The sequence below is a fragment of the Piliocolobus tephrosceles genome, chromosome 13 (assembly GCF_002776525.5).
Source record: "Piliocolobus tephrosceles isolate RC106 chromosome 13, ASM277652v3, whole genome shotgun sequence".
Taxonomy (NCBI): Eukaryota; Metazoa; Chordata; class Mammalia; order Primates; family Cercopithecidae; genus Piliocolobus; species Piliocolobus tephrosceles.
The window spans coordinates 30291349-30316657 of NC_045446.1; the positions used below are offsets into that span (position 1 = coordinate 30291349).

General features: G+C 38.1%; 1 protein-coding gene across 1 annotated transcript in view; it reads right to left on the reverse strand.

The window, feature by feature from the left end:
• Positions 1–443: 443 nt before the first annotated feature.
• Positions 444–25309, reverse strand: part of CAPRIN1 (cell cycle associated protein 1) — a 50988-nt gene continuing 26122 nt past the window's right edge. Inside the window, exons 5-19 of the mRNA XM_023185508.2 lie at positions 23779–24017; positions 23610–23692; positions 20571–20708; positions 17525–17577; positions 17361–17447; positions 15939–16094; positions 15745–15853; positions 13074–13135; positions 12229–12339; positions 11840–11989; positions 10449–10599; positions 5684–5878; positions 5047–5147; positions 4585–4648; positions 444–3045 (exon numbers count right to left, since the gene is read on the reverse strand). Of these exons, the coding sequence (XP_023041276.1) occupies positions 2981–3045; positions 4585–4648; positions 5047–5147; positions 5684–5878; positions 10449–10599; positions 11840–11989; positions 12229–12339; positions 13074–13135; positions 15745–15853; positions 15939–16094; positions 17361–17447; positions 17525–17577; positions 20571–20708; positions 23610–23692; positions 23779–24017 (1764 nt within the window). The 3' untranslated portion in view covers positions 444–2980. The remainder of the gene's footprint in view (positions 3046–4584; positions 4649–5046; positions 5148–5683; positions 5879–10448; positions 10600–11839; positions 11990–12228; positions 12340–13073; positions 13136–15744; positions 15854–15938; positions 16095–17360; positions 17448–17524; positions 17578–20570; positions 20709–23609; positions 23693–23778; positions 24018–25309) is intronic.

Below are 25309 nucleotides of genomic sequence, written 5' to 3' on the forward strand. Positions count from 1 at the left end.
AATGCAGATTTCGAGCTTAAAGATGAAATGAAGGGTTTGAATTCGGCACTTACCTGCATTCCATTTCCTCTAGTTATATTACTGAAAATATAATGAACAAATGTCCTAAAACACTTAGGAAGCTGACTGCTCAAACTAGCTGTTAACTGATCACCTCAGTTAATCAACCTTCTGAGAATAAGCACACATTCTATGTCTCCTTTAAGTGGAAAAGTCTCCCACATAAGAGTTGCATATAAAAGGAGACAAAAGAACTGTAGAAGCTAACTGATTAGAAATATTTAAAGGATATTTAATATCAAGGTACAATGATTGAAAAAAACTTTTCTGTATTTTTTAGGAATTATTAGGATCTGAAAATAAAACTGCCCTAATCAAGGTAATCAATGACATTCTACCTTAAGTTTTAAAAAAGAAGTTTCATATCCACATGAGATGATTTATATTGTGCATATACAAAAGTATTTTATATGTGAGCTTGCTACACCAAGAGGCTACAGTGACACGTGTGACAATCGTTTCCTTGAAACTCTGCTAAAATATGCATTTGACCAAACAAAAGGCCTTCTGCAGCTAGGACAAGCAATCACATATTATACAGAATACTTAGAACCAAGATTCAGATCTTAATGAGACTTATTGAAAGGTTCTCTACCCCATAATGAGGCACCCCTTTAAAAATATGGTCTGAGTAGACATAAAAGATATACATTTAAACTGTGATGGTAAAATAACCAAAAAAAGAAAAATTATAGTTTAAAAAAAGAAACAATTCTTTGAAAAAACATACATAGAATAGTCAAACTATGAACACCTTTACACATTCACATCTGCACTAATGCATAGAAGTTCAAAACCTAGAAGGCATTTCTTCCCCATCCCTTCTCTGAAACTGATTCATAGAGGTCACTGTGTGAAGAACTTACTTCAATCCTGATTGTAAATATCATGAAATTATTTTCTACACAGATAGCAAATTTAGTTTTATATAGGATTGCAAGCATACATCATCTAGGGATTACCCAGTAAACCACAAATATTTTATCCATTCCCCTAAGATACAGATAACATATGGTTGTGGTACATCCCAGGCAGATGTCATTTAAAGCACGCAAGGGGAGGTGCTAGCAAAAAAATACTCATTTGCCAAAGTAACAGGTTAACCCTTCCAATATGATGTACCACAACCACACATAAGAAAAGTCAAGAACTTATTTTATTTTAAAATAAACATTGAAGATCCCCCATTTCCCACCACCCTACAAAACTTTTGAATGTGGAATGTTCAACAGCCTATCCATTTTGGTAGGTTACAAAACCAGCAAAAACTCCAGTTGTCTAATGATGAATGTTTGAGAATAGTTTTGTTTTTAAATAGCTGAGCACCTACTGGAAAAATTCCTGGGCTAAATGCTGAAAATAAAATTTAATATCTGCACAGAAAACACCATTAACTTAGTAGCCTTTGCTTAAAGGTGGGCTTAATTCTCCATGAAGTCAGAATGAGACAATAAGCAGCATTAAGTTCATAGGCACACAGAACTAGTGCTCAAACTGCTAGCACAAATTCCAACAGAGTACATAAGGCTAAGTCACTAGTCAAGTGTCCATTTCCATCAAATTTGGAGACTCTCCCTATGCATCTAAGGGAAGGAATTATCACTTTGAATATAAATGCCTCCAGGAGAAAAGGAGAATTCAGGTAAGGTTAAATTAGACAAAAGATAATAAGTGCAAGTACTAGAGAAATGTTGCTGGAGATAACCATAAAATTTGTGACACTAACGTGGTATGGGGGTGAATCACATAAGCTGCTAGCTGTTGAACACCAGTGTTTCAAGATACAACTTTTATAAACATGTTTTATTTGTTTTGCTTATACCATCAGAACTGAAACTACCGTCTGTGATTTCCCTGAAACAGGGAAATCAATCTAAAACACATACTGGTGCCTTTCAAAAGATAGCAATTGAAAAGGGTGGTAGCAGCAGGCATTTGGTATCTTTTCCTTTTAAAAAAAAGCTTTCAAGCTGAAGGAAAAACATGTGACCAAGAGTGTTATGATTATCCACTAGAGATTTCATCAGTACCTGTACCAATTTAGGTGACAATACAGCAAAATCCAAGGATTAGTGACAGACAATGTACATGTCATAAGGAATGATAGTACCAATCCTTACAAGTCATTGTCTCAAAAAAACTGTTAAGTGTTCAAAAAGGTATCTAAATATTTCACATTAAGTACAGAAGCGGCCATCCAGATTACATCCCATATCTGTTGCATATTTTTCAAAAAGTGCCAATCAAAGCCTAATTTTGCATCTTGGCTTTGTCTTATACAGTATCAGCTGTTAAAAAGCATTTTACATGTGTTTTTAACCACAGTTGTTTGGCCAGATGAACAGTGCTGTGTCAAAGCTGGTAGCCAGCCTTGTAGGTGTGACTAGGACCCATGCATAATTTGGTATGCATCTGAACGTTCAGTGCTCCAATTTAACTGGAAAAGCTGTGAAATGCAGTTGTTCTGCCAAACCACACTCCACTCCTTTCATCTTCCTTTCTAGGGAAATATTTTAGTTTGTCAGTTACCATTGAATAATTCAAGGGCTGATTTGTAGATTTTATCCAATGTCGAAAAAGTCAATCTTGCCTTTATCAAGCCACTTCAAATAACTATGGAGATTATTATCACCCTGTAAAGTATATTGTTTTACTCCTAAGCAAGGGTGAGGAATCTGAGTATCATGTGCAAGGCTCAAGATGACGCTTAGGACAGAACATGCAGAGTAAAAATAGTTTCCTTCCATATCCAGGTAATAGAAAGCTGACAATTGTAGTCCTGTCTTTATGGGATGAAAACAGTCCCTTTACAATAAGTTTCCTGAAAGGGAGAACAAATAGATAATAACTCTTCTGGTAACATATTATGGTACACTGGCCAGTGTGTTTTTGGCGATTAAACATAATCCTGTGAATCAGATTAATTCACTTGCTGAGTGTTCATTTGCGGCATCCCTCTGTTGGGTCTTGGGGGCCCTCCACGACCTAGAAGACAAAAATGGCATTTGATTTTTCTTTCAAATATTATTTGTTTTGCCTTCAAGCAGATTTTCATCTGAAGTCAAGAAGCATGTGGGCATCCTGTCACCACATTATTAGGCTTAAGAGGTCAATTCTTCAGTGTTCAAGTTTCCCCTGTCCTGGAAGTTGTCATGCGCAAATTTGCTCATGTTCTCTTAGCTAAAAGAAGAGTAGAGCTAATGGAGTATTCCACCAGTACTCATTCATTCATTCATTCAACAAGTATTTATTGAGTGCCTACTATGTGCCAGGCACCGTCATCAAGTGTTGGGAATAGATACAGCAGAGAAGACAGACAAGGTACCTGCTCTCATGGAGCTTACATTCTAGTGTACACTCTAGCTTACATTTCAGTAGTAAGTAACATCATACTATCAAAATTAATAAAAGCACCAGAATGAAAACAGACCTTATTACCTAAACTGTTAAAAAGAAACTACATAACATTCAAAATTGTATAACTTTTAACAGATAAAGTAACTTTTCGCATGCTGTTAAAACAGATTTTTAGCTATCAGTTTGAACTCAACTTTCATCGAATATGCTACAAGGTGGGAAAGAAGAACATAACCCACATTCACATGCAAATATCCTTTGATATTTCTAGTCAAGTCAGTAATTCCCAAGTGATCCATTAATTTTTAGAAAAATGTACCTTTTTCCTGGCCAGTTTCTACTAGCATTCAAATCAAAGTACTTTGTAATTCCTCCTTAACACACATTTTATACATGTTATGGCCAATAGAGGAAACCTATTTGATGTTTAACCTCCCTCAAATCAGAGAACCATTTAGAATTTCAGACTACATGAAATGCTAGCTCTAATTGTTAAATAGGTTAACTTCCTGCCAGAATGGGAAGTAGTTTTCCCATAGTAAAAGAAAAACAAAAAACTCTCCAAACCTGTAATTTTTTTTAAGTATAGTTCAGTAAGTTAGGAATTTGGGAGTTTTGTTTAAAAGTCAGAAATAACTTGATATTTATATCACTAATAGAGGTCCAAAACGCAATGCAAATTCCATTAGTTCTATTACTTCTAAATGGTTCTCTAAATGTTAACTATGGCTTATCCGGCCATTAAAGGGTGTCTGGCCTTAAAATATAATAGGCATGTTTCCAAAAAATGAAAGAGGAATAATAAATTTATATAAATGTTCAATCTCATTCCAAAAATGTCTTACAAAAATGTTTCAGTAAGTACTTCCTAAAAACATTTAGCAGGTTTTAGGACCTGAAAAATAATTTTCAGTTGGAAAAACACTTTTTCTGAGGAAGAGAATATGTTCTAGTTTTCAAGACAGTTTATATAGTAACAGGGAAAGTCATTCAAAAATTAAAATTTGGGTCCAAGATTAAGTTTTAGAAACAGAGCATTTCATTTAATCCCTAGCAACAAGTCTGGAAAGGATAAATGTATTCCTAACATGCAGACTATGAACAGCTCTTCCAAGGCCAGAACAGAAGCTCCACTTAGGAGCTAGGATCACCACCACAAAATATTACCTCGTGGGGCTCCCCGTGGTCCACTCTGCCCAGAGCCTCGCTTGAAATTCTGCTGATATCCATCCTAAAAGACAAGCTAGTTAGTATTGAAAAGGTACTTTTTAAAAAATGCTTACCCATCTATTCTTTCAGTCTAACACTCAATACAGAATTCTTCCTTAATCTTTTAGACACTTCAGTATATCACGGCTATACCTTATTCTTTAATTGTTGTACTTCTGTTCTCAAGAACATTCAGTGAAATATATTTCTCTGCTCTTGGAAATCACTGTCTTTAACAGGCTTTATTTTATTAAAGGAATACTTATGTTACGAGTGCTAAAAGCTTTTGTTTCAACAAAGTGTCTTGGACACCACAAAGTTAATGCCAAATTAGTTACTTAGGTTCATTAAGCAACTACATTAAGTCACTTTCATTGGTATACTTAGTTCAGGTTTACACTTTAGAACTGCTTTACCTACCCGTTGATAGCCAGAGTAATCCCGGGGAGCACTGAACTGAGACTGTGTATAACCACTGTTTGGAGTGTTAGAGAATGAAGGGCGGTAACCATCATATCCTCCTAAAATTTAGGACAAGAAAAGAAATAATTTTCTTATCTTCACAAGGAATTTTTACTTTTATTAATGAAGATGGGAAGAACTAGAAAACTGTAAGTCAGGCTAATCAAATTAATTCCCAATTTCCTATCTTGATCCAATCTGTTTATAAATTTCTATAAGTACTAACGGCCCCTCAGAAGATAAACTTTTAACCCATCTATGTATGTAAACACACATCTATACAAACATAATAAACAATCCCCATAAGTTTTGGTAATGTGGAAAATACTTATCCTCCAGGAGATAGTGGTAGACATTAGACATAACCAAATGAACAAAAATTCCATGATTTGTTATTTAAATAACAAATTATACCAATACACAAATTATACCAATTGTATCAAAATATACATTTAGTTTAAATTGTACATAAGAGGCTAATACAGATACATCCTTCCCAAAAACTGTGTGATAATATTTTACAAATCAAAAACTAATTTGAACTAGTAAAAGGTCATTAGAACCTCCTTTTTTAATTTTTTTTTTTTTTTTTTACCTCTGAATCCATTGGCAGGGCCCCGGTATCCATTCATCAAGCCTCTAGCACCACGGGAGCCTCCACGAGACACACCACGACTATTGTAATAGGGCTGATTGCTACGTGGAAATCCAGTGTTCTGCTGAGGAGGCTGCTGGTGGTTACCAGTCACTTGATGGGACTGGTCCGGGGAACCATGGTAAGTGCCAACCACTATAATTTAAAAAAGAAAGAAAAGGGTATATATATATACACAGCTCATTACCTTTTGTTCTCCCATGCACTTTCTAGTTTGTGTCTTATACAGTCTCCTTGAAGTTTAATCCTTAAATAAATTTGCATACAATGATAAGGAAAACTAAACATGAATAAAGTCTCTTACCTTTCTCCTACCCTTAGACTAAGCTAATGGGGGTAAAATTCTCCAACCACAATTCCAAACCTTTGAAAGCAGGGTGCATGATTGATCCTTCCAAACAAATTATTTGAAAGGCTATATTAACATCTTCTGAAAGGCATCTACTTTTTAGCACAAGAGACCCAAAATAACTCAAAAGATTTACTCTTAGTACATTACCATATTTTGTACCATGTAATTACTTATTTTCATTATAAAGCTCCTTAGTGGTAGAAATTTTCTTAGTCTTTTAAATATCCTTTGGTACTTAGTAAAACATACAAAACCACCCTCTCACATTTAAGCAGCTATATGGTAGAATATGTCATCAATTACATAGTTTAACTGATCAGCAGAGGCCTTCGATTTATAGCCCTTAATGCCAAATTCCATTTCAAAGTATTTAAAATGGCAAATATAGCCAATTTAGAAAACAATCACATGGTACTCACATTGGCACTCAACCCACTTGAAGCTAAGGTTCTAGAACATACACACTAACATATATACAAGCTCTATCCACAATGGAGAGAGTTCTAGAATCTAAAAATTTTCAAAAATTAAATACTACTGAACAATGTATATAATTCAAAGAGAAGAAAAAAATAGGGTGCTAAAAGTACCTCTGGGAGGTGAGAAAGGCAACAGAACAAAGGAAAGCCCACACACTAACAACAAGGGTCAAAGGTGCTGGCCAACCCAAATCTCCTCTTTTGGGGCAGAGAGAAAAGCAGCTGTATGACTCTTGAAAATCTTTACTTGACCTATTTTTACATCCTTAAGAAACTCCAAATACATTAATAGTTGTTAGAATCCTATTTTACGATGAAAGCACTAGGGAATACCTAAGGAAAAGAGAGAGCCATGGCTCCTCTTGAATTACTTAATAAACCAACTACATCAGTGTCATCTTTTTATATAGATTGCCTTTTATTATATTCCCAAAATTTAAAATTATAAGTGAATGACAAATACACATAACATTTGCCATTTAAAATGGTTCATTTGTATCCATGTACAAAGTATCCAAAAGAACTGAATTTTAGAATCTTTTTATCAATAACAGCTTGTAATCTTGATCAAATCTCACTGTAAGAAATTCACAGCAAGGCTGAGTGCAGTGGCTCACATTGGTAATCCCAGCACTTTGGGAGACCAAGGTGAGCAGACTGCTTGAGCTCAGGATTTTGAGACCAGCTGGGCAACAGTGAGACCCCATCTCAACAACAACAACAAAAATACAAAAACTTAGCTAGGCATGGTGGTGCATGCCTGTGGTCCCAGCTACTTGGGAGGCTGAGGTGGGAGGATGGCTTTAGCCTGGAAGGCAGAGGTTGTAGTGAGTCGAGATGGCACCACTGCACTCCAGTCTGGGAGACAAGAGCCAGACTGTGTTTCAAAAAAGGAAAGGAAGAAGGAAAGAAAGAAAGCAACTCACAGCAACAACTTAAGTGTGATCTTTATTTAATTTTTACTTTTAAGACAAGGTCTAGCTCTCTCACCCAGTGTTGCTGTTGGAGTTCAGTCAAATAATCATGGCTCACTGCAACCCTGAACTCCTGGGCTCAAGTGATCCTCCAGCCTCAGCCTCCTGAGGAGCTCCAACTACAGGCATTCACCACCTCACCCTGCTAATTTCTGTATTTACTTTATAGAGGTGGGGCTCTCACTATGTTGCCCAGGTTGGTCTCAAACTCCTGGTCTTAAGCGGGCCTCCCAAACAGCTGGGATTACTGGCGTGAGCCACCACACCCAGTCTTCATTTTATTTTAAAATACCCACATTCCTACTTAAATTTTGGTAAAGTATAAACGTGTAGGCCATTTTAAAAAGCCAAAGATTCTTTTGTCATGTTGTTCCTGATTAGACACTAATTCAAATTAAAACACAATTTCTAGAATGATGGGACATACTGAAATGATTTGTTCAACAAATATCAGGCCAGGCATGGTGGCTCACGCCTGTAATCCCAGCACTTTGGAAGGCCGAGGCAGGTGGATCACCTGAGGCTTGAGGCAGGAGGCCGAGGCAGGAGAATTGCTTGAACCCAAGCGATTAAACCCGAGACGCAGAGGTTGCAGTGAGCCAAGATCGTGCCATTGCACTGGACAACGGCCCACAATGTATACATGTTATTTCATCATGAACACCTGGCCTCAAGCAATCCTCCCACCTCAGCCCCAAATGTTGCTGGGATTACAGGTGCCAGCCATGAAGCCTGCCCACAATGTACACACATTTCAACACATCATGCCGTATGTGATAAATACACACATACATAGTTTCTATTTCTCAATTAAAAATAAATAAATGAACTTTAAAAAAAAAAAATAGAAAAGCAATCCATGTACTTTATCAGTGGGAGAAAGTTTTCGGCAAGAACTTGGAAAGGAAGTATGAAGGCCCTGAGATTAAAAGAGAACTTGTTGCGTGTGTGACTGGTGTGAGTGTAATCCTAGCACTTTGGAAGGCCGAGGCAGGCAGATCACTTGAGCCCAGACCAGGAGTTCAAGACCAGCCTGGACAATATGGTGAAACCCTGTCTCTACCAAGAATACAAAAATACAAAAAAAAATAAAAATAAAAATTTAGCCAAGCATGGTGGCACATGCCTGTGGTACCAGCTACTTGAGAGACTGAGGTAGGAGGATCCCTTGAACCTGGAGGCAGAGGTTACAGTGAGCCATGGTGATCACACCACTAGTTTTTATCATTTAGAAGTTGAGCGTAGTATAACTGGTAACTTCTATCAGAGTACGGAAGATTCGAGCTTCATATTAGAGATACTGAACACTACAGGACATATAAGAATTTACTACTGAAAAATCTAATGCTGATCCAAGTTTACCAAGAAATTGAATATAGAAAATTATACAACTTTTCAAAATCGGGCTGACAAAATCAAAGTATTAACTCCTCTGATTGCTGGTTTGTTGTGGGATTCCAATTAAATTCCAAGGAATTAAAGAACCAAAGACCTAAAGAAGACATTAAAAGACCTAAGAAGACTTAAAACCATCTGGCTGGGCATGGTGGCTTATGCCTATAATCCTAATGCGTTGAAAGGTAGAGGTGGGAGGACTGCTAGAGGCCCTGAGTTTGAGAAAACCCTGCAATCCCAGCTACTTGTGGGGCTCAGACAGGAAGATCACTTGAGCCCCAGAGTTAAAGGGTCTAGTACATGATTACACCACAGCACTCCAGCCTGGTCAACAGAGACCCCATTTCTTAAAAAAAAAAAGAAAATAAAAAAAATCTAAAGTATCTCTATCAAGCTAGACAAGGTAGTTCATGCCCATAATCCCACCACTCTGGGAGACAGAGGCAGTAAGTTTGCTCGAGGCCAGGAATTGGAGACCAGCCTGGCATCATAGTAAGCTCCTGGAGACCCTGTCTCTACAAATAAATAAATAAATAAATAAAATTAGCCAGGCGTGGTGGTAAGCACCTGTAGTCCCAACTTCTCAGGAGGCTGAGGGAGAAGGATCATTGAGCCCAGGAGTTTGAGGTTGCAGTGAGTTATGCTGGCATCACTGCACTCCAGCCTGGGCAACAAAGTGAGAACCTGTCTCAAATAAATGTCTCTGTCTACATTACTGTTGTGACAGGTATGGTAACTAGCCAAATTATGACCTTACTTGACAAAATAGATTGTGTTTCAACCCAGTCCACGAAATGCAGCCACCATGAGTTTTTTCTTAACTTTGTCTAACTGACTCAATGCCAGATATCATGCTAAAAGCCTTCAGTCAATTAACAATTAAAAGTACAGTTTATCACCAGGTGCAATGGCTCACGCCTTTAATTCCAGCACTTTGGGAGGCCGAGGTGGGCAGATCATGTGAGCTCAGAAGTTTGAGGCAAGCCTGGGCAACATGGTGAAACCCCAACTCTACCAAAAATACAAAAAATTAGCTGGGCGTGGTGGCACATGCGTGTATTCCCAAGCTACTTGGGAGGCTGAGGTAGGGAGGATTGCTTGTGCCCAGGAGTCAGAGGTTGCAGTGAGTCGAGATCACAGCACTGCACTCCAGCCTGGGTGACAGAGTGAGACCCCATCTCAAAAAAAAAAAAAAAAAAAAAAGTATAGTTTATGGTAATTCAAGTAACAAATTTAATTCCATATAAATTATACAATGCAACAGGGATATTATGTAAGTTCAGTGACAAAAGGAAAATGGGTATAAAGCCTCCAAAACTTGCACATAATTCACATATCAAAGTACAGACTCAATTTAACTCATGATCTGACATGAAAAATTTCTATGGTCTACTACTAAAACAGAAACTCTTGAACACCACCACTCTGAAGTCTAAACTGTCCTAACACTGTCAATAACTGTGCTGGAAAGCAAGGAGCCAATGAGGTGACACTGGATTTCGTACCTGTTTGAAGCTGTTCTTGCTGAAGCTCTGTTTGTTCTACTTGGTGAGGCTGACTAGAAAAGCTCTGGTTATAACTGGCCTGGTACTGATTTTGCTGTTTTAAAGTTTCTGGTTCATTAACAGGAGGAACTGGGGCATTCATATTGAACACCTGTTAGTAAATAAAGTAAATGATTAGTTCATCCTTTTATTCTCTGCTTTATAACATGGCCAAACTCAATGGTGGTTTTACCTCAGACATAAATAAAGACATCACAGAAGTCTCAAACACAAAAACATCACACACACACACACACACACACAAATCCCTCCAAGTGCTTCAATATGGAATAAGACATACATATTGTATAGTACTTAAAGGGGAGTATGATAACATGCTGTGAAATGGAAGTAGGGAATTAAAAAAAATAAAAAGACATACAATCAGCAGCCTTGGAAATGCTTTTACATACATGAGAAATCTTTTTAAAAGACAAACTCTGGCTGGGCACAGTGGCTCACACCTGTAATCCCAGCACTTTGGGAGGCTGAGGGAGGCAGATCATCTGAAGCCAAAAGTTCAAGACCAGCCTGACCAACATGGTGAAACCCCATCTCTACTAAAAATACAAAAATTAGCTGGGCATGGTGGCTTATGCCTGTAGTGCCAGCTATTCCAGAGGCTGAGGCATGAGAATCGCTTGAACCCAGGAGGTAGATATCGCAGTGAGGTGAGATCACGCCACTACACTCCAGCCTGGGCGACACAGCAACACTTTGTCTCAAAAAATAAATAAATAAATAAGACAATCTCCTGATGCAGTATCACTTACAGAAATTTATTCTATGAACTTTAACAGGGTTGAATGTTTTTTTTCATTATTGACATTTTAATCAAAAGTTAAATATTTTAATATTTAATCTTATGAACTCTCCTCTGAGCACTGATTTAGCTGAACCCCACAGATTACAGTATTATTATTATTTTCTAGAAATTCTCTAAAGGTGCTTGCTCAAGAATCAAGGTAAAGCATAACATCTGAAACTTAAAGATACTTCAGTAAAATAAAAGATTAAGCAAACAGGGCAACTATTAAATCTAGGTAATAATTATGTGGATGTTATATTAGTCTATTTCTCTGAATGTTTAAACTTTTGGTTAACCAAATCAAAAGGGTAAAACTACAAATTAAGATGATGCAGGCACATCATTCATAAGGCTAAAATTTATCTCTAGAATATCCATTAATATCAGTTAATCTCTGGAATAATCAGTTTATGTTCAATTAAATATACCCTACAGTTACAAAAGATGCAGACTCAAGCACAGTTAAATGAAGACCTTTAAAAAAGAAAAGAAAATCTACCATGATTCACATTACACACTAGGCAATTAATGTTAATTTGCTTACCGTTTGCATGGATTGGAATGGAGCTGCATTTACATTGATTCCACTGCTATGTAAAGGTTTGCTCGTCCCAGCCTGAAATACTTGAGGCTGAGACGCAGCAGGAAGGGATGATGATGCTGTAGTCTGGTCTGTATTTAAAGAGATTGTTGCCTAAACACAAAGTGAATAGATGCACTTTAGAGGTAAACTAAACTTAGCCAAACAAACAGTGAATAGATGTACTAAAGTGGTAAATTAATCTCAAACTTATGTGTATTAACAAACTCAAATATTTCATGAAAGCAAAGTAGGTCCAAAAAGAAGAAGAATGTTATTAATGGTAATGTACCTCTGTCCAATTCATGAGTAAGTGCCTCATCAAATATATGTGGCCTGGTAACAGAACTTGCCTGAATCTGATCAATTGGTTCCTTCTGTGGTCGTTGCTCTGTAGCATGAGAAGGCTGGTACAAGGGCTGAGATGCTGTGTACCCCTCACTTGTGGATGATACCAAAGGAACCTAGACATAAGTAAAGAAATAAAAGCTTTTTCCTGCTTACAAAATTGACTGTTAAAAAAACAAGTTATCTGTAAGACACATAAGGCTAAGAAAGGCTAAGAAACAGATACAACAGCTAAAGAAGGGAGAAATTAATACTATCATCTCTTTTTAAATCTGTATAATATAAAACCTAAAAATTGCAAAAAACATATACATTTTTGAAGCTTGACATTAAATAAACCCAAGTCTCGTTACAAAGACCCTCTACAAGGACTTCTAAGATGGAGAAATCTGCACTAAATTTTAGAATTATGTCTAAACTATGTCTTCTGAAATTCTCAGTTCTAAATAAAAAAAAACTTATTTCATTATAATACATTATTTAAAATGCAAGGCTTAAGAAAAACTTAAAAAGTCATCAAGAGGAAAAATGAACCTAAACATAAAAATAAAGGCTGACAGCTATCCACAACAATAAATTTGTTGAATTCCAACAGAAGACTTGGACACTGATGAAATTCATACCTTCTTTCATAAGCTAAGAAAGAAACCAAGGAACCAATTAAAACAAAAGTGAAAAAATATTTTTAAATTATTTTTTAAAAATAGAGATGGTGTCTCGCTACACTGCCCAGACTGGTCTTGAACTCCTGACCTCAAGTGATCCTCCCATCTCAGCCTCCTAAAGTACTAGAATTATAGGCATGAGCCACTTCACCTGGCCCTGAAGAAAATAGTTTTATCACTGTTACCTGTGTAGCTTCTGGTTGTACAGGAACTTGATTAGGCTGAGCAAGTCTAGATTCAGAATGAACTGCAAAGGTGACCAAAATATTTCTGTCATACAAAATTAAATTTTTAGAGAGACGCGTCTAAATACCTTTTATTTCGCTATTAAAGGCTTTTTTGGGGGAGGGAGGACAGGATCTCGCTCTGTCACCGAGGCTAGAGTACAGTGATGTGATCTCAGCTCACTGTAACCTCTGCCTCCCGGGCTCAAGTGATCCTCCCACCTCGGCCTCCCAAGTAGCTGTGACTATAGGTGTGTGCCACCACACTCGGATAATTTTTGTATTTTTAGTAGAGACAGGGTTTCGCCATGTTGCCCAGGCTGGTCTCAAACTCCTAGGCTCAAGCAATCTGCCCACCTCAGCCTCCCAAAGTGCTGGGATTACAGGGATGAACCACCATGCCTGGCAATTAAAGGTAAATTAAAGGCAATTAAAGGTAAACCATAAATAAACTTTTTAGCAATCATGAAAATAAATTGGGAAATGCAGATAAAATTTTAGCTTTCAAGTGAGCATTTTGGTTTACTGGCAGTGATAATTATTTAATAGTTTACTTTCACAATTGGTTTCATCTTGTTTTTTCCAAGAGTAAAATAAAATGTTATAATAGAATGCACTAACAAATAATCAGTGCCATGAGAAAAACTTTTAAAGCTGTACAATAAAGCAGCATTATTCGTACTCCAGACCTCAGACAGACAGTATTCCATTTTTATCTTTTGTTTCTTCTAAAACAGGGTCTCACTGTGTTGCCCAGGCTGGAGTGCAATGGCGCCATCATAGCTAACTGTAGTCTCAAACTCTGGGCAAGAAATTCTCCCACCTTGGCTTCTTGAGTAGCTGGGACTACAGGTGCATGACACCCTGCCAACCTAACTTTTTTATTTGGCTAATTTTTAATTTTTGTAGAGGCAAGGTCTATGTTGCCCAGGCTGGTCTCAAACTCCTGGGCTCAAGTGATCCTTCCTCCTCAGCCTCCCAAAGCACTGAGATTACAGGCATGAGCTACCATACCCAGCTCAATATATCTTTACCAACTTTCAATTAATTTCAAATGTTTCTAGAGAAAAAGAAAATTTAAAGTATGTACTTTTTGGCCAGGCACAGTGGCTCACACTTGTAATCCCAGCACTTTGGGAGGTCAAGGCGGGTGGATCACGAAGTCAAGAGTTTGAGACCATCCTGGCCAACATGGTGAAACCCTGTCCCTACTAAAACACAAAAATTAGCAAGGCACCTGTACTTCCAGCTACTTGGAAGGCTGAGGCAGGAAAATCGCTTGAACCCAGGAGGCGGGGGTTGCAGTAAGCCAAGCCAAGAACACGCCACTGCACTCCAGCCTGGTGACAGAGCGAGACTCCGTCTCTAAATAAATAATACATACTTTTTAAGAGCCTATATTCAACTCAGCATGCATCTTCTTAACAATTCCCATCACTCTCCCACCTCCCTTCCCAACAATGATTAAACAGATAATCAAAACGACGATCTTCGGTTAGTCATTGAGAAAGCACCCATTTTCACTGGAGAGTCTAATGGACTCAGCATTATGTAAATATCTAAATAGCCTTACAGGTTTTATCAGTGCTACCTATACTGACTTTCATACAATTTCCCAGCTGAGAAAACGACTTATTATCTTCCTTTGGTAGAGCTCAGAAAATGAACACTAAAAACCATGATTGCTCTCTTGTAGGTATCACCTTTGATCTGTTTTCTAACTCTTGGTAGAAATGTGGCAAGAGATATGAGTTCCCTTTACTTCAGAAAAATCCTAACTACCTTACACCAAATTAAGTGTCATTAAACATACTTTACTCAGCAACTTCTTTTATGATATTTAAGATCATGCAACATTAAATAGGTTATTTTATTTAGTTCCACTTTTCTGCAACTAACACTGATGTGTTCTGGGAAAAACCAGGATGACTTACAATCACTAATAGTCCTGCAGAGAAGGTCCACTTAACCCAATGAAAGGCACCAACTCTATTTAGTGCTACTACTTCAAATAATGGTGTAAGTCCAGAAAGAGTCTGAAACTATCTTGTGGTTTCTCTCTTCCCTTTGCCTCTTACCCACTTCATTGCTGTGTATTTTTTTAAGGTAATAAAATCCAGAAATTCTCCTAGAAAGCTATAAGCATTCAAAGAAAGACACCTCTATTATTTTTACTCCCAAATTTGGAAATTTTAAAAGCCAAGCAAAATTTCACTTGTTAAACTTACAAAAACAGGCAAAACTGGTCTATTATAGTTACAAGTACGGAAGTGATTGCTATCGCTAGGGGCGAGGATAACTAGTGATTGAAAGGAAACACAATGCAGGTTTCTGGGGTACTGGTAATGTTTCATGTCTTAATCTAGGTGCAGGTGTTTTCAGTTTATAAAAACTCATTAAACTTGCATATATTTTTCTATGTCTACATGCCAATAAAAAGTTTAAAAATAAACAATTATGGAACTACATTTTTAATTCAAATTATAGGAACGATAACATTCTTTTTATCAAATTAAAAGACCTAAGTCAAAATTAAAGTCATTAAAATAAAATTAATTTTCACAAACTTTATGAAACCTGAAAAGTACTGGCCTTATACTTCTCTCTCACATAAAAATGTACCACTACTAACCTGGAGGGCAAACCAGCTGGGGCATGTCCATGTTTTGTGTTGGATTCATAGGCTGTGCAGATACAATGGCAGGATCGAGTGTCTGGTTTTCAAAATCCAGCATTGAATCCTACAGGTTAAGTTAGGATAGAATAAAGTCAAATAATATAAACACTTAAAGTTTCTGTTACAGTGTTTGACTAAAATGAACATACCTGTATGAAATTATAGGGACCCTGCATTTGTGCCATAAGGTCTTGTACTCGCTGTCTTCTCACAAGGGGATCTGCCTGAGCCACTGGAGTCAAAGAGTGGGGCTCTGGTACTGAAGGGGATGCAGCCTGAGGTTGCTGCTGGAGTGAATTTACCACCTAAGGTAGAAAAAACAGGATGAGAAACAACAGGAGAGCAAAAAAGCTCCACTCACTACCATCATGATGGGTCCCCCAAACTACATATACCATCTAATACTATAAACAGAACAGGCTTTAATGCAGTTACCCAAATGGACTACATTTATGCCAAATTTAACATTCTGAAAAATGTCACTTCTACAGTGTTTCAGTTCCATAGGACCACTATGTAGCATTTCAGGTTGGTTGATTGATTGATTAATTTTTATTTTTGAGATGGAATCTAGCTCTGTAGCCCAGGCTGGAGAGCAGTGGCAGGATCTCGGCTCATTGCAACCTCTATCTCCCGGGTTCAAGCAATTTTCCTGCCTCAGCCTCTCAAGTAGCTGGGATTACAGGAACCCACGACCACGCCCAGCAAATTTTTGTATTTAGGGTTTCACACCATGTTGGACAGGCTGGGCTCCAACTCTTGGCCTCATGTGATCCACCTGCCTCAGCCCCACAAAGTGCTGGGATTACAGGCATGAGCCACCATGCCCGGCCAGGAGAATGATCTTGATAGAAGAATAACATATTAAAAAGAAAAGCATATTACCCTCAGCTTACAGCTATTTTCCTGCACTTTGGGGGTGTAAAGAAAGACATCTAAAAGAGGATCAAAAGGAAGGCCAGGACCCATTGGTAAAGTTTTTTGGACTGTATCTTACAGGTAACAAGGCATCACTGAGAGCCTCAAGTACAAGTAACTTAAAGCTAACTTTTCCAATAAAATTAAGTTGTGACAATGAATAGGATGGTCCAGAGGCAGTCAGAGAGGAGTAATATGAAGAGTCACTGAACTAGACATGAGGACCCCCCAAAAAATTATCGTATCAGTTGAGAGACAGCATTAGAAAACACTAGAGGACGTCTACAGCCTGGTGACCAAACATTAGGGTAAAGGAGTACAAAATGATACCCCAAAACACAGATCAGTGTGGGAGCCCTGATTTTTACAAAGCAACCTAATTTCAGTAAGAGACAAATCATGGTAACAGATTAATCCACATATAACTTTGTATAAAATATTTTTTTTTACATTGGTTCAGCGAAGCAGTGATCCTATTAAATACCCACAGGGATAAACATTCATTTTTTCGAAGTAACAGTCTGGTGTAATGAGTTTGTTATTATAATAAATGTACTAATAATGCAAAAAACAATCTTAATTTGTTCTCAGTAGAAATAAAAATTACTAAGTGAAAACAAAGACAACAACCTTGCAATACAGAGAACTCTTACCTCAACCGTTTCAACTGTCCACTCATCTACCTGCTCCTTTTCACCACTGGTGAACTGTGTTTCCGCCATGAACTGTCTATTTACATACTGCAAAGCAAAGTAAATGTTTGAGACATTTGTTTGAAAGGCAGCAAAGTAAAGGCAGCATTAAATTAAAATCATACCTCTGTTGATTCAACTTCACTTTGCTCAGTGTACTCTTCTGCTGGCTCAGGTTCTAAGAGGTTAAAAAATGGTGCAAAACAAAAGGATTTTTAGGTCAGTAATACTACTCTACTCTGCGTGATATTGGTAGATAACATGTCATTATACATTTGTCCAAACCCAGAGAATTACAACACTAAGAGTAAACCCAAATGTAAACTATGGACTTTGGGTGACAATAATGTGCCAGTGTGGGTTTATCAACTGTTAACAAATATACCACTCTGGTCAGGGGGATGCTGACAATGAGGGAGGCTGTGCATCAGTGAGGGTAGAAAGTAAATGGGAAATGGCTACACCTTCTGTTCAGTTTTGCTGTGAGCCTAAAACTGCTCTAAAAAATAAAGTCGACTGGGTACAGTGGCTCATGCCTGTAATCCCAGCACTTTGGAAGACCAAGATGGGTGCACACCTGAGGTCAAGAGTTCGAGATCAACCTGGCCAATCTGGTGAACCCCCATCTCTACTAAAAATGCAAAAAATTGGCCGGGCATGGTGGTGGACGCCTGTAATCCCAGCTACTCAGGAGGCTGAGGCAGGAGAATCGCTTGAACCTGGGAGGCGGAGGTTGCAGTGAGCCGAGATCAGGCCATTACGCTCCAGCCTGGGAAACAAGAGCAAAACTCCATCTCAAAAAATAAATAAATAAATAAAAATAAAGTCTATTTTTAGAAATGATACCATAAAGTACAATAAATCTTTTTTAAAGTTAAGAATTCAACTAGGCCAGGCACAGTGGCTCACGCCTGTAATCCCAGCACTTTGGGAGGCCGGGGCAGGGGGATCACCTGAGGTCAGGAGCTTGAGACCAGCCTGGCCAACATGGTGAAACCCCGTCTCTACTAAAAATACAAAAATTAGCCAGACGTGGTGGTGTGTGCCTGTAATACCAGTTACTGGGAAGGCTGAGGCAAGAGAATCGCTTGAACCCGGGAGGCAGAGGTTGCAGCAAGCTGAGATCGCGCCACTACACTCCAGCCTGGGTACAGAGTGAGACTCAGTGCCCAAAAAAGAATTCAACTTAAGGCTGGGTATGGTGGCTCACGCCTATAATCTCAGGACTTTGGGAGGCCAACGCGGGCGGATCACTTGAGGTCCGGAGCTCGAGACCAGCCTGGCCGATATGGTCAAACCCTATCTCTACTAAAGATACAAATGATCAGCCAAGCGTGGTGGTGTGCACCTGTAATCCCAGCTACTCGACAGGCTAACGCAGGAGAATTGCTTAACCCTTGGAGGTAGAAACTGCAGTAAGCCAACATCATGCCACTACACTCCAGCCTGGGCCACAACAGAGCTAGACTCTGACTCAAAAAAAAAACAAGGCCAGGCGCAGTGGCTCACGCCTTTAATCCTAGCACTTTGGAAGGCCAAGGCGGGTGGATATCTGAGGTCAGGAGTTCGACATCAGCCTGAGCAACATGGTGAAACCCCATCTCTACTGAAAATACAAAAATTAGCCTGGCATGGTGGTGTGTGCCTGTAGTCCCTGCTAGTCAGGAGCCTGAGGCAGGATAATCGCTTGAACCCAGGAGGCAAGAGGTTGCAGTGAGCCAGGATCACGCCACGGCACTCCAGCCTGGGTGACAGACACTCTGTCTCAAAAAAAAAAAAAAAAAAATCCAACTTAAATTCCAAACAAAGTAATAGTTCACCATCACATAATCTACATTTACTTAAAACTTATTTATAAAGTTAATTAACAGTGTTTTATATTTTAGAAAGTTTTCTTTACCATTTATTCCAGAATTAATTACTTTAGGTTCAACAGTCGCTATTTCAGATCATGTATAATGCAAATAAAGAACTACTATATTAAAAGCCCTCTCTCTTCTCATAAGTAATAGTATAAAGCAGCATAGAGATTAAAAATCTTACTTAGTAAAGTGGTAAGGGGGGAAAAAGATTGCCTTATATTAATCTGCAACTATTAATTCTACCAATGTACAATCTTCCCTTCTAGTTTCAACCTACTCGCTACCAGTTACCAAGTGCTTACCGTGTGCCAGGCACTATATATACACTTGACATATTTTCTTTTTGAGACGGAGTCTTGCTCTGTCACCCAGGCTGGAGTGCAGTGGCGAGATCTTGGCTCACTGCAAGCTCCGCCTCCCGGGTTCATGCCATTCTCCTGCCTCAGCCTCCCAAGTAGCTGGGACTACAGGCGCCCGCCACCATGCCCGGCTAATTTTTTGTATTTTTAGTAGAGACAGTGTTTCACCATGTTAGCCAGGATGGTCTCGATCTCCTGACCTCGTGATCTGCCTGCCTCGGCCTCCCAAAGTGCTGGGATTACAGGCATGAGCCACCACGCCCGGCCTTGACATATTTTCTAAATGGGGAATCTGAGGTACAAGAGTTTTACTAACTTGCCCAAAGTTACAGAGCTAGTAAATGTTGAAGCCAAGATTTAAATTCAGGCACTCTGATTCTAGCAAAATTTATACTCCGATGTTTCCTTGTATTCAGAATTTCACTCATCAACGCAAGAGTTACCATAAAAGTATTCACAGTTCGGTGTCTAGCTATATAATTAGTGTTGTGTCACATGATAAAATTAACTGGAAAAGACTCCTTGCCTTGGAGGAATTTATAGTTCAAGATTATGGAGTTATAATCTCCCCATGATTAAAACAAAACAAAAGCAACTCATACTATTTATCCAATGCACTGGCATGGTAAACAGCAAATCTGGGCATTTCAGACAGAAACCTATTTGAAAATCCTTGTTAACAGCTGGCCCTCACCCATACTCCTGCCCATCAATACTACTGCAAAAGAACTCAGTTTGTAATAGTGATCAAGACTAGTAAGACAAATGACTGATAATGAATACTGGTAGGAATTACTCGATAATCTCTCTTAACAGTTTGTCATGCTTAAAGTCTCTTTAAAAATAAAATCTAGTGTACATATATGAAAACTAAGTACGTATATAAACTTGTAGCAAAATCAAATAAAACCAGAACCCTAAACTAAAGTTCATATCCATCTAATACTTACCAGCTTCAGGTACCTGGTCTTCAACTGCAGGTGCTGAGGCTGCCTCTTCTTCCTCACACAACCCATTCTGGTGGTTGTGGGTGCTGTCAAAGTAGTTTGACTGAAAAACACGCTCAACAATTTCCTTTAGAACTTTATCTAAGAAAAAGAGCATGAATTATAATGTAAGACTTATCTGAGGATGCCTGGCTTGAAGAATATCCAACATTCTATAAAATATTGTGATTAAAAAACAACTGTTACTAAAACACATAAACACATAAAAAGATTACATTTTACCAAGAACAGAAATGTATTGCAGAATGATAGGGAACAAGAAGAATGTAATTATATTAAACTTTATGGGGTTTTTTGTTTGTTTTTGAGATAGTCTTGCTCTGAAACCCAGGTTGGAGTGCAGTGGCGTTATCTCAGCTCACTGCTACCTCTGCCTCCCAGATTCATGCAATTCTTGTTCCTCAGCCTCCCAAGTAGCTGAGATTACAGGTGTGTACCACCATGTTGCCCTGTGAAGGTCTGACCTCAAGTGATCTACCCACCTCAGCTTCCCAAAGGGCTGGTATTAACGGGCATGAGCCACCGTGCCCGGCCTGAACTTTATGTATTTTAAGTAAATTAGTCAGGGGGAAAAAGATGACATTTAACATTTATTCATTCAAAAAGTATTTATTCAGCACCTACTACACATTAGGCAATATGCTAGGCACTGGGAAAACAAAAAGGTATGTGAAGACACAGTATCTTCCCTCAATAAGCTTATGGTCTAACAGAGGTGGTATCAAATACAACTGCAAAAAACTTACATCTGTGAAAAGTACTACACAGAAGTACAACGGATTGGACCCAATCAGAGTGAGGCCACAAAAGGCTTTCCTAGGTAAGTGCTACAAGAGTTGAAATCTAGAAGAGTAGAGGGGTGGAAGTGTTTCAAGGTAGAGGAAAGAGCATTACAAAGTCCTATACAAGGATGTCAAATACAAGAAAAGGAAAGGAAGCCACTGTGGCTAAAATACAGGGAACAAAGAAAAAGCATAGGGAAAGATGTGGCTGCAGAAACTGGTAAAAAACAGACCATGAATGTCCTTGAAGTTAAGGACAAACTTATATAAATAAAACTGAGATGAAGCCACTAAAGATTTTAAGCCATTAAAGATTTTAAAGCAACTGCATCAGACAAGAGAAAGGCATAAAAGTAGAAGAGAAAGAAGTAGACAATCGAAAGATATTTAAAAACAAAAACTATCAGAATTTGGTGTACCAGGATATTTAAAAACAGTGCAGGGCAGAGGGGGAGATGTATAAAGAGTTATTACTTTCAATTTCCTTGGCTTGTATATTATTAATAGTTATACAGTAGGGCTACTCCCTGATAGGTCACTGTAAAGAAAAATAAAATTTTGAGGACTATACTGTATCAAAAGCTTTGGGAAATTAATCCTAATAAACTACCAACAACTCTTTAGATAATGAACACTTCATATGTTTTCCTTATTTCACTTCAGCAGCTCCTGGCTCAAAACTGTTAAGTTATAGATAGAAATCAAATGTACATGAAAACACTAATTTGGGTATATTAGTACCTTTCCATTATAAAGATTAGTACCTTTCCATTGTAAAGATGTTACATTCCTATGATGTGGGATAAGATTAGGTAGAAAATAACCCCAAAACAAGCTATAAGCTTAAAGGTTTAATAACACCTTTGTTACTCAACAATGCTCATGAAAATTTGATGAAGCTTGACCTAAAACTACTTTTTTAAGCTAACAAGCTTATACATATAGAACTTGCAGAACTAAAAGCAAAAAGGTAAACACATATTTTACAAAGAAATACAGACCAGAGTAAAAGTTAACAAACCAAGAAAATTATTTCTTAAATGAAGAAAGGACAGACAAGGACTGGCACCCTTAAAGCAAATACACTCTTCTAAATTTTGCCAATTAAAGCTCATACCATTTTGGTGACTAAAGCTTATAATCCAATCTGATTTCTTTTCAACCAATAGCTAAAAATGCATAAATACAGATGCTTTCATTTTATGTTCAAAAATCTACCTTCCTAATTCAACCTTACAAATCGCAAAGATAAGAATCTATTCCCTGGTTTCACAAAAGGCTAAAACGTAAATTCCTAGTTTACTGAAGGAGTGAAACGTAAATGTCCCTTTTTTAAAAAATCAGTTCACAGTTGCATGTTTGAGAATAAGGAGCTCACACAGAAAACTAGACCAAGTATCAGAATATTTTAAATACAGGAAAAAACTAACATCCTCAAATTAGCAGATGTCTAAGACAAACTAAAGAAAAACTAAGGCAATAACCATGAGCAGAATGTATGAAATGCAATAATTGTTTCACGAAACTTCAGTCATAAAACAAACAGTCCCTATCTATTACCAAAAGCTGTGGAAACTCAATCTGATGTTAATCTGTCTACCTCAAACACAGTTAAGTTACATACAAGACCATGTGAAGTTAGGACTATCATACTCCCAGTATCAGTTGTTTGTTGCTCGTGTTCTGATTTCCACATTACAGATTAAACATATAAAGAAACAAAAAAGAAACCAAGCAGTAAATAGCAGATGAATGTTATGTATACACTTCTAAATTTTATTCAAGTAATATTAATTTTAAATAGGAAAACTAGCTGGGCGCAGTGGCTCACACCTGTAATCCCAGCACTTTGGAAGGCCCAGGCAGGTTAATCATTTGCGGTAAGGAGTTCTAACCAGCCTAGTCAACATGGCGAAACCCTGTCTCTACTAAAAATACAAAAATTAGCCAGGTGTGGTGGCGCATGTCTGTAATCCCAGCTACTTGGGAGGCTGAGGTGATAGAATCACTTGAACCCGGTAGGCGGAAGTTGCAGTGAGCTGAGAGCACGCCACTACACTCCAGCCTAGGTAAGAGAGTAGACTCTGTCTCAAAAAAAAAAAAAAAAACTAATTTTTTTCTCCCAAGTGAACTATAAACATAGGAAAATTAAGTTTTAAAGATTCCTAGTTATAAAATCAAAGTTATCAGTGATACTCACAGGTGGTTCCACATACAGGTTTTTCCTTCCCTTCCAGCAGGTCCCACAGGTGAATGGAGGCATGTTCATACTGTTCATTCAACCTTTTAATAGTAAATAGCTAATTAATAACCTTTCAGTTGTCAACTTAAAATACTCAGAAGTTTCTATTATCAAATACCACTAATACCTCAAGCTCATGTCCCGTTCAGGGTCTACTAGCTTATAGAATTCATCCAACAATGACAGCTCCTCTTCGGACAATATTGGCACTCCATTCAAACCTTGTTTCAGGTCAGTCCGCACTTCATCATCTCCCAATTTGTCCAAAACATATTGTAGCTCAAGTACAGTTTTTAAACGTTTTTGTTCAGCTTCTTCTCTCATAAGCTGCTCCCGACGTGCTGTCTTCTTTATTGTTTTCTGAATCTGCAAAACGGTATCAATGTAAAACACCAAAATGAGTTCTATAAAACTTAGTTCAATCCATTTCAGGTCCAGCTTAAATAAGACATGTTTTACTCAGTGAGTGAGATATGACCCCAGTACACAAAAGGATGATTCCTGACTTACAAATACAGTTTTAAACATAATCATTTTAAGCAATTGTTAAAAATTCAGAACAGTTCTTTCCCTAGAAGGTATTTTACTACTGAAATATTACTGATGAAACAATGTGTTTGGGGCTTCTTTCAAAATAATCTAGAGGGCAAAAGGAGCAAGGAAATGAACGTGGCTTTATGTGAAATACAACTGACCATGAGATGATAAATATACAAGTTCGGTACAGGTACAAAGAGTTTCATTGTACTGTTTTCTTTAGTTAGGTATATATGTCTGAAGTTTTTCATTATGCATATAAAAAGTAAAAATTTTATGAATTTACAAATTATGGCCGGGCGCGGTGGCTCAAGCCTGTAATCCCAGCACTTTGGGAGGCCGAGACAGGCGGATCACGAGGTCAGGAGATCGAGACCATCCTGGCTAACACGGTGAAACCCCGTCTCTACTAAAAATACAAAAACTAGCTGGGCGAGGTGGCGGGCGCCTGTGGAGGCTGAGGCAGGAGAATGGCGTAAACCCGGGAGGCGGAGCTTGCAGTGAGCTGAGATCCGGCCACTGCACTCCAGTCCGGGCGACAGAGCAAGACGCTGCCTCAAAAAAAAAAAAAAGAAATTATACAGAAATTTAAAGGCCTAGGCCAATTAAAAAAGAAACCTAACCACAGCAACAATAAAAATCTTACCTCAATCTAGCTCCTCTATGGACAAATAACCCAAAGTTCTAACTCTGAGTATCTACTAATGACTCACAAGGAAATGCCAAAAACCCACAAGTGCCCCTTTGCCCCCAAATAATCCGCTGCCAGTCTCAGAAACACATTCCATTCTATGGAAAAAAGTGCCTAATTTTTTTTATGAATAAGATGCTGGTGGAGAAAAATAGATAAAGCTAAGTCTGAATGTATTTTCCCCACATTCTTTTTTTTCTTCCCTAGAAAGGCTGAAAGGAAAACATCAGCCAAACTCAATTATTTCTCTCCCTCTCTCGTATATCTAACATCAGGCTGAGGACAGAGGAAGGCCAGTCTTTCCAAGAGGAATGGCAGTGTTTTCCTTTCTACTTTTTCCCCTTTCTCAAGCCTCCCTAGGATGAACCAAGACACAGAAAACCAAAATGGGTTCATATGAAACCTATATTAAAGGGAAAAATGGGGAAGG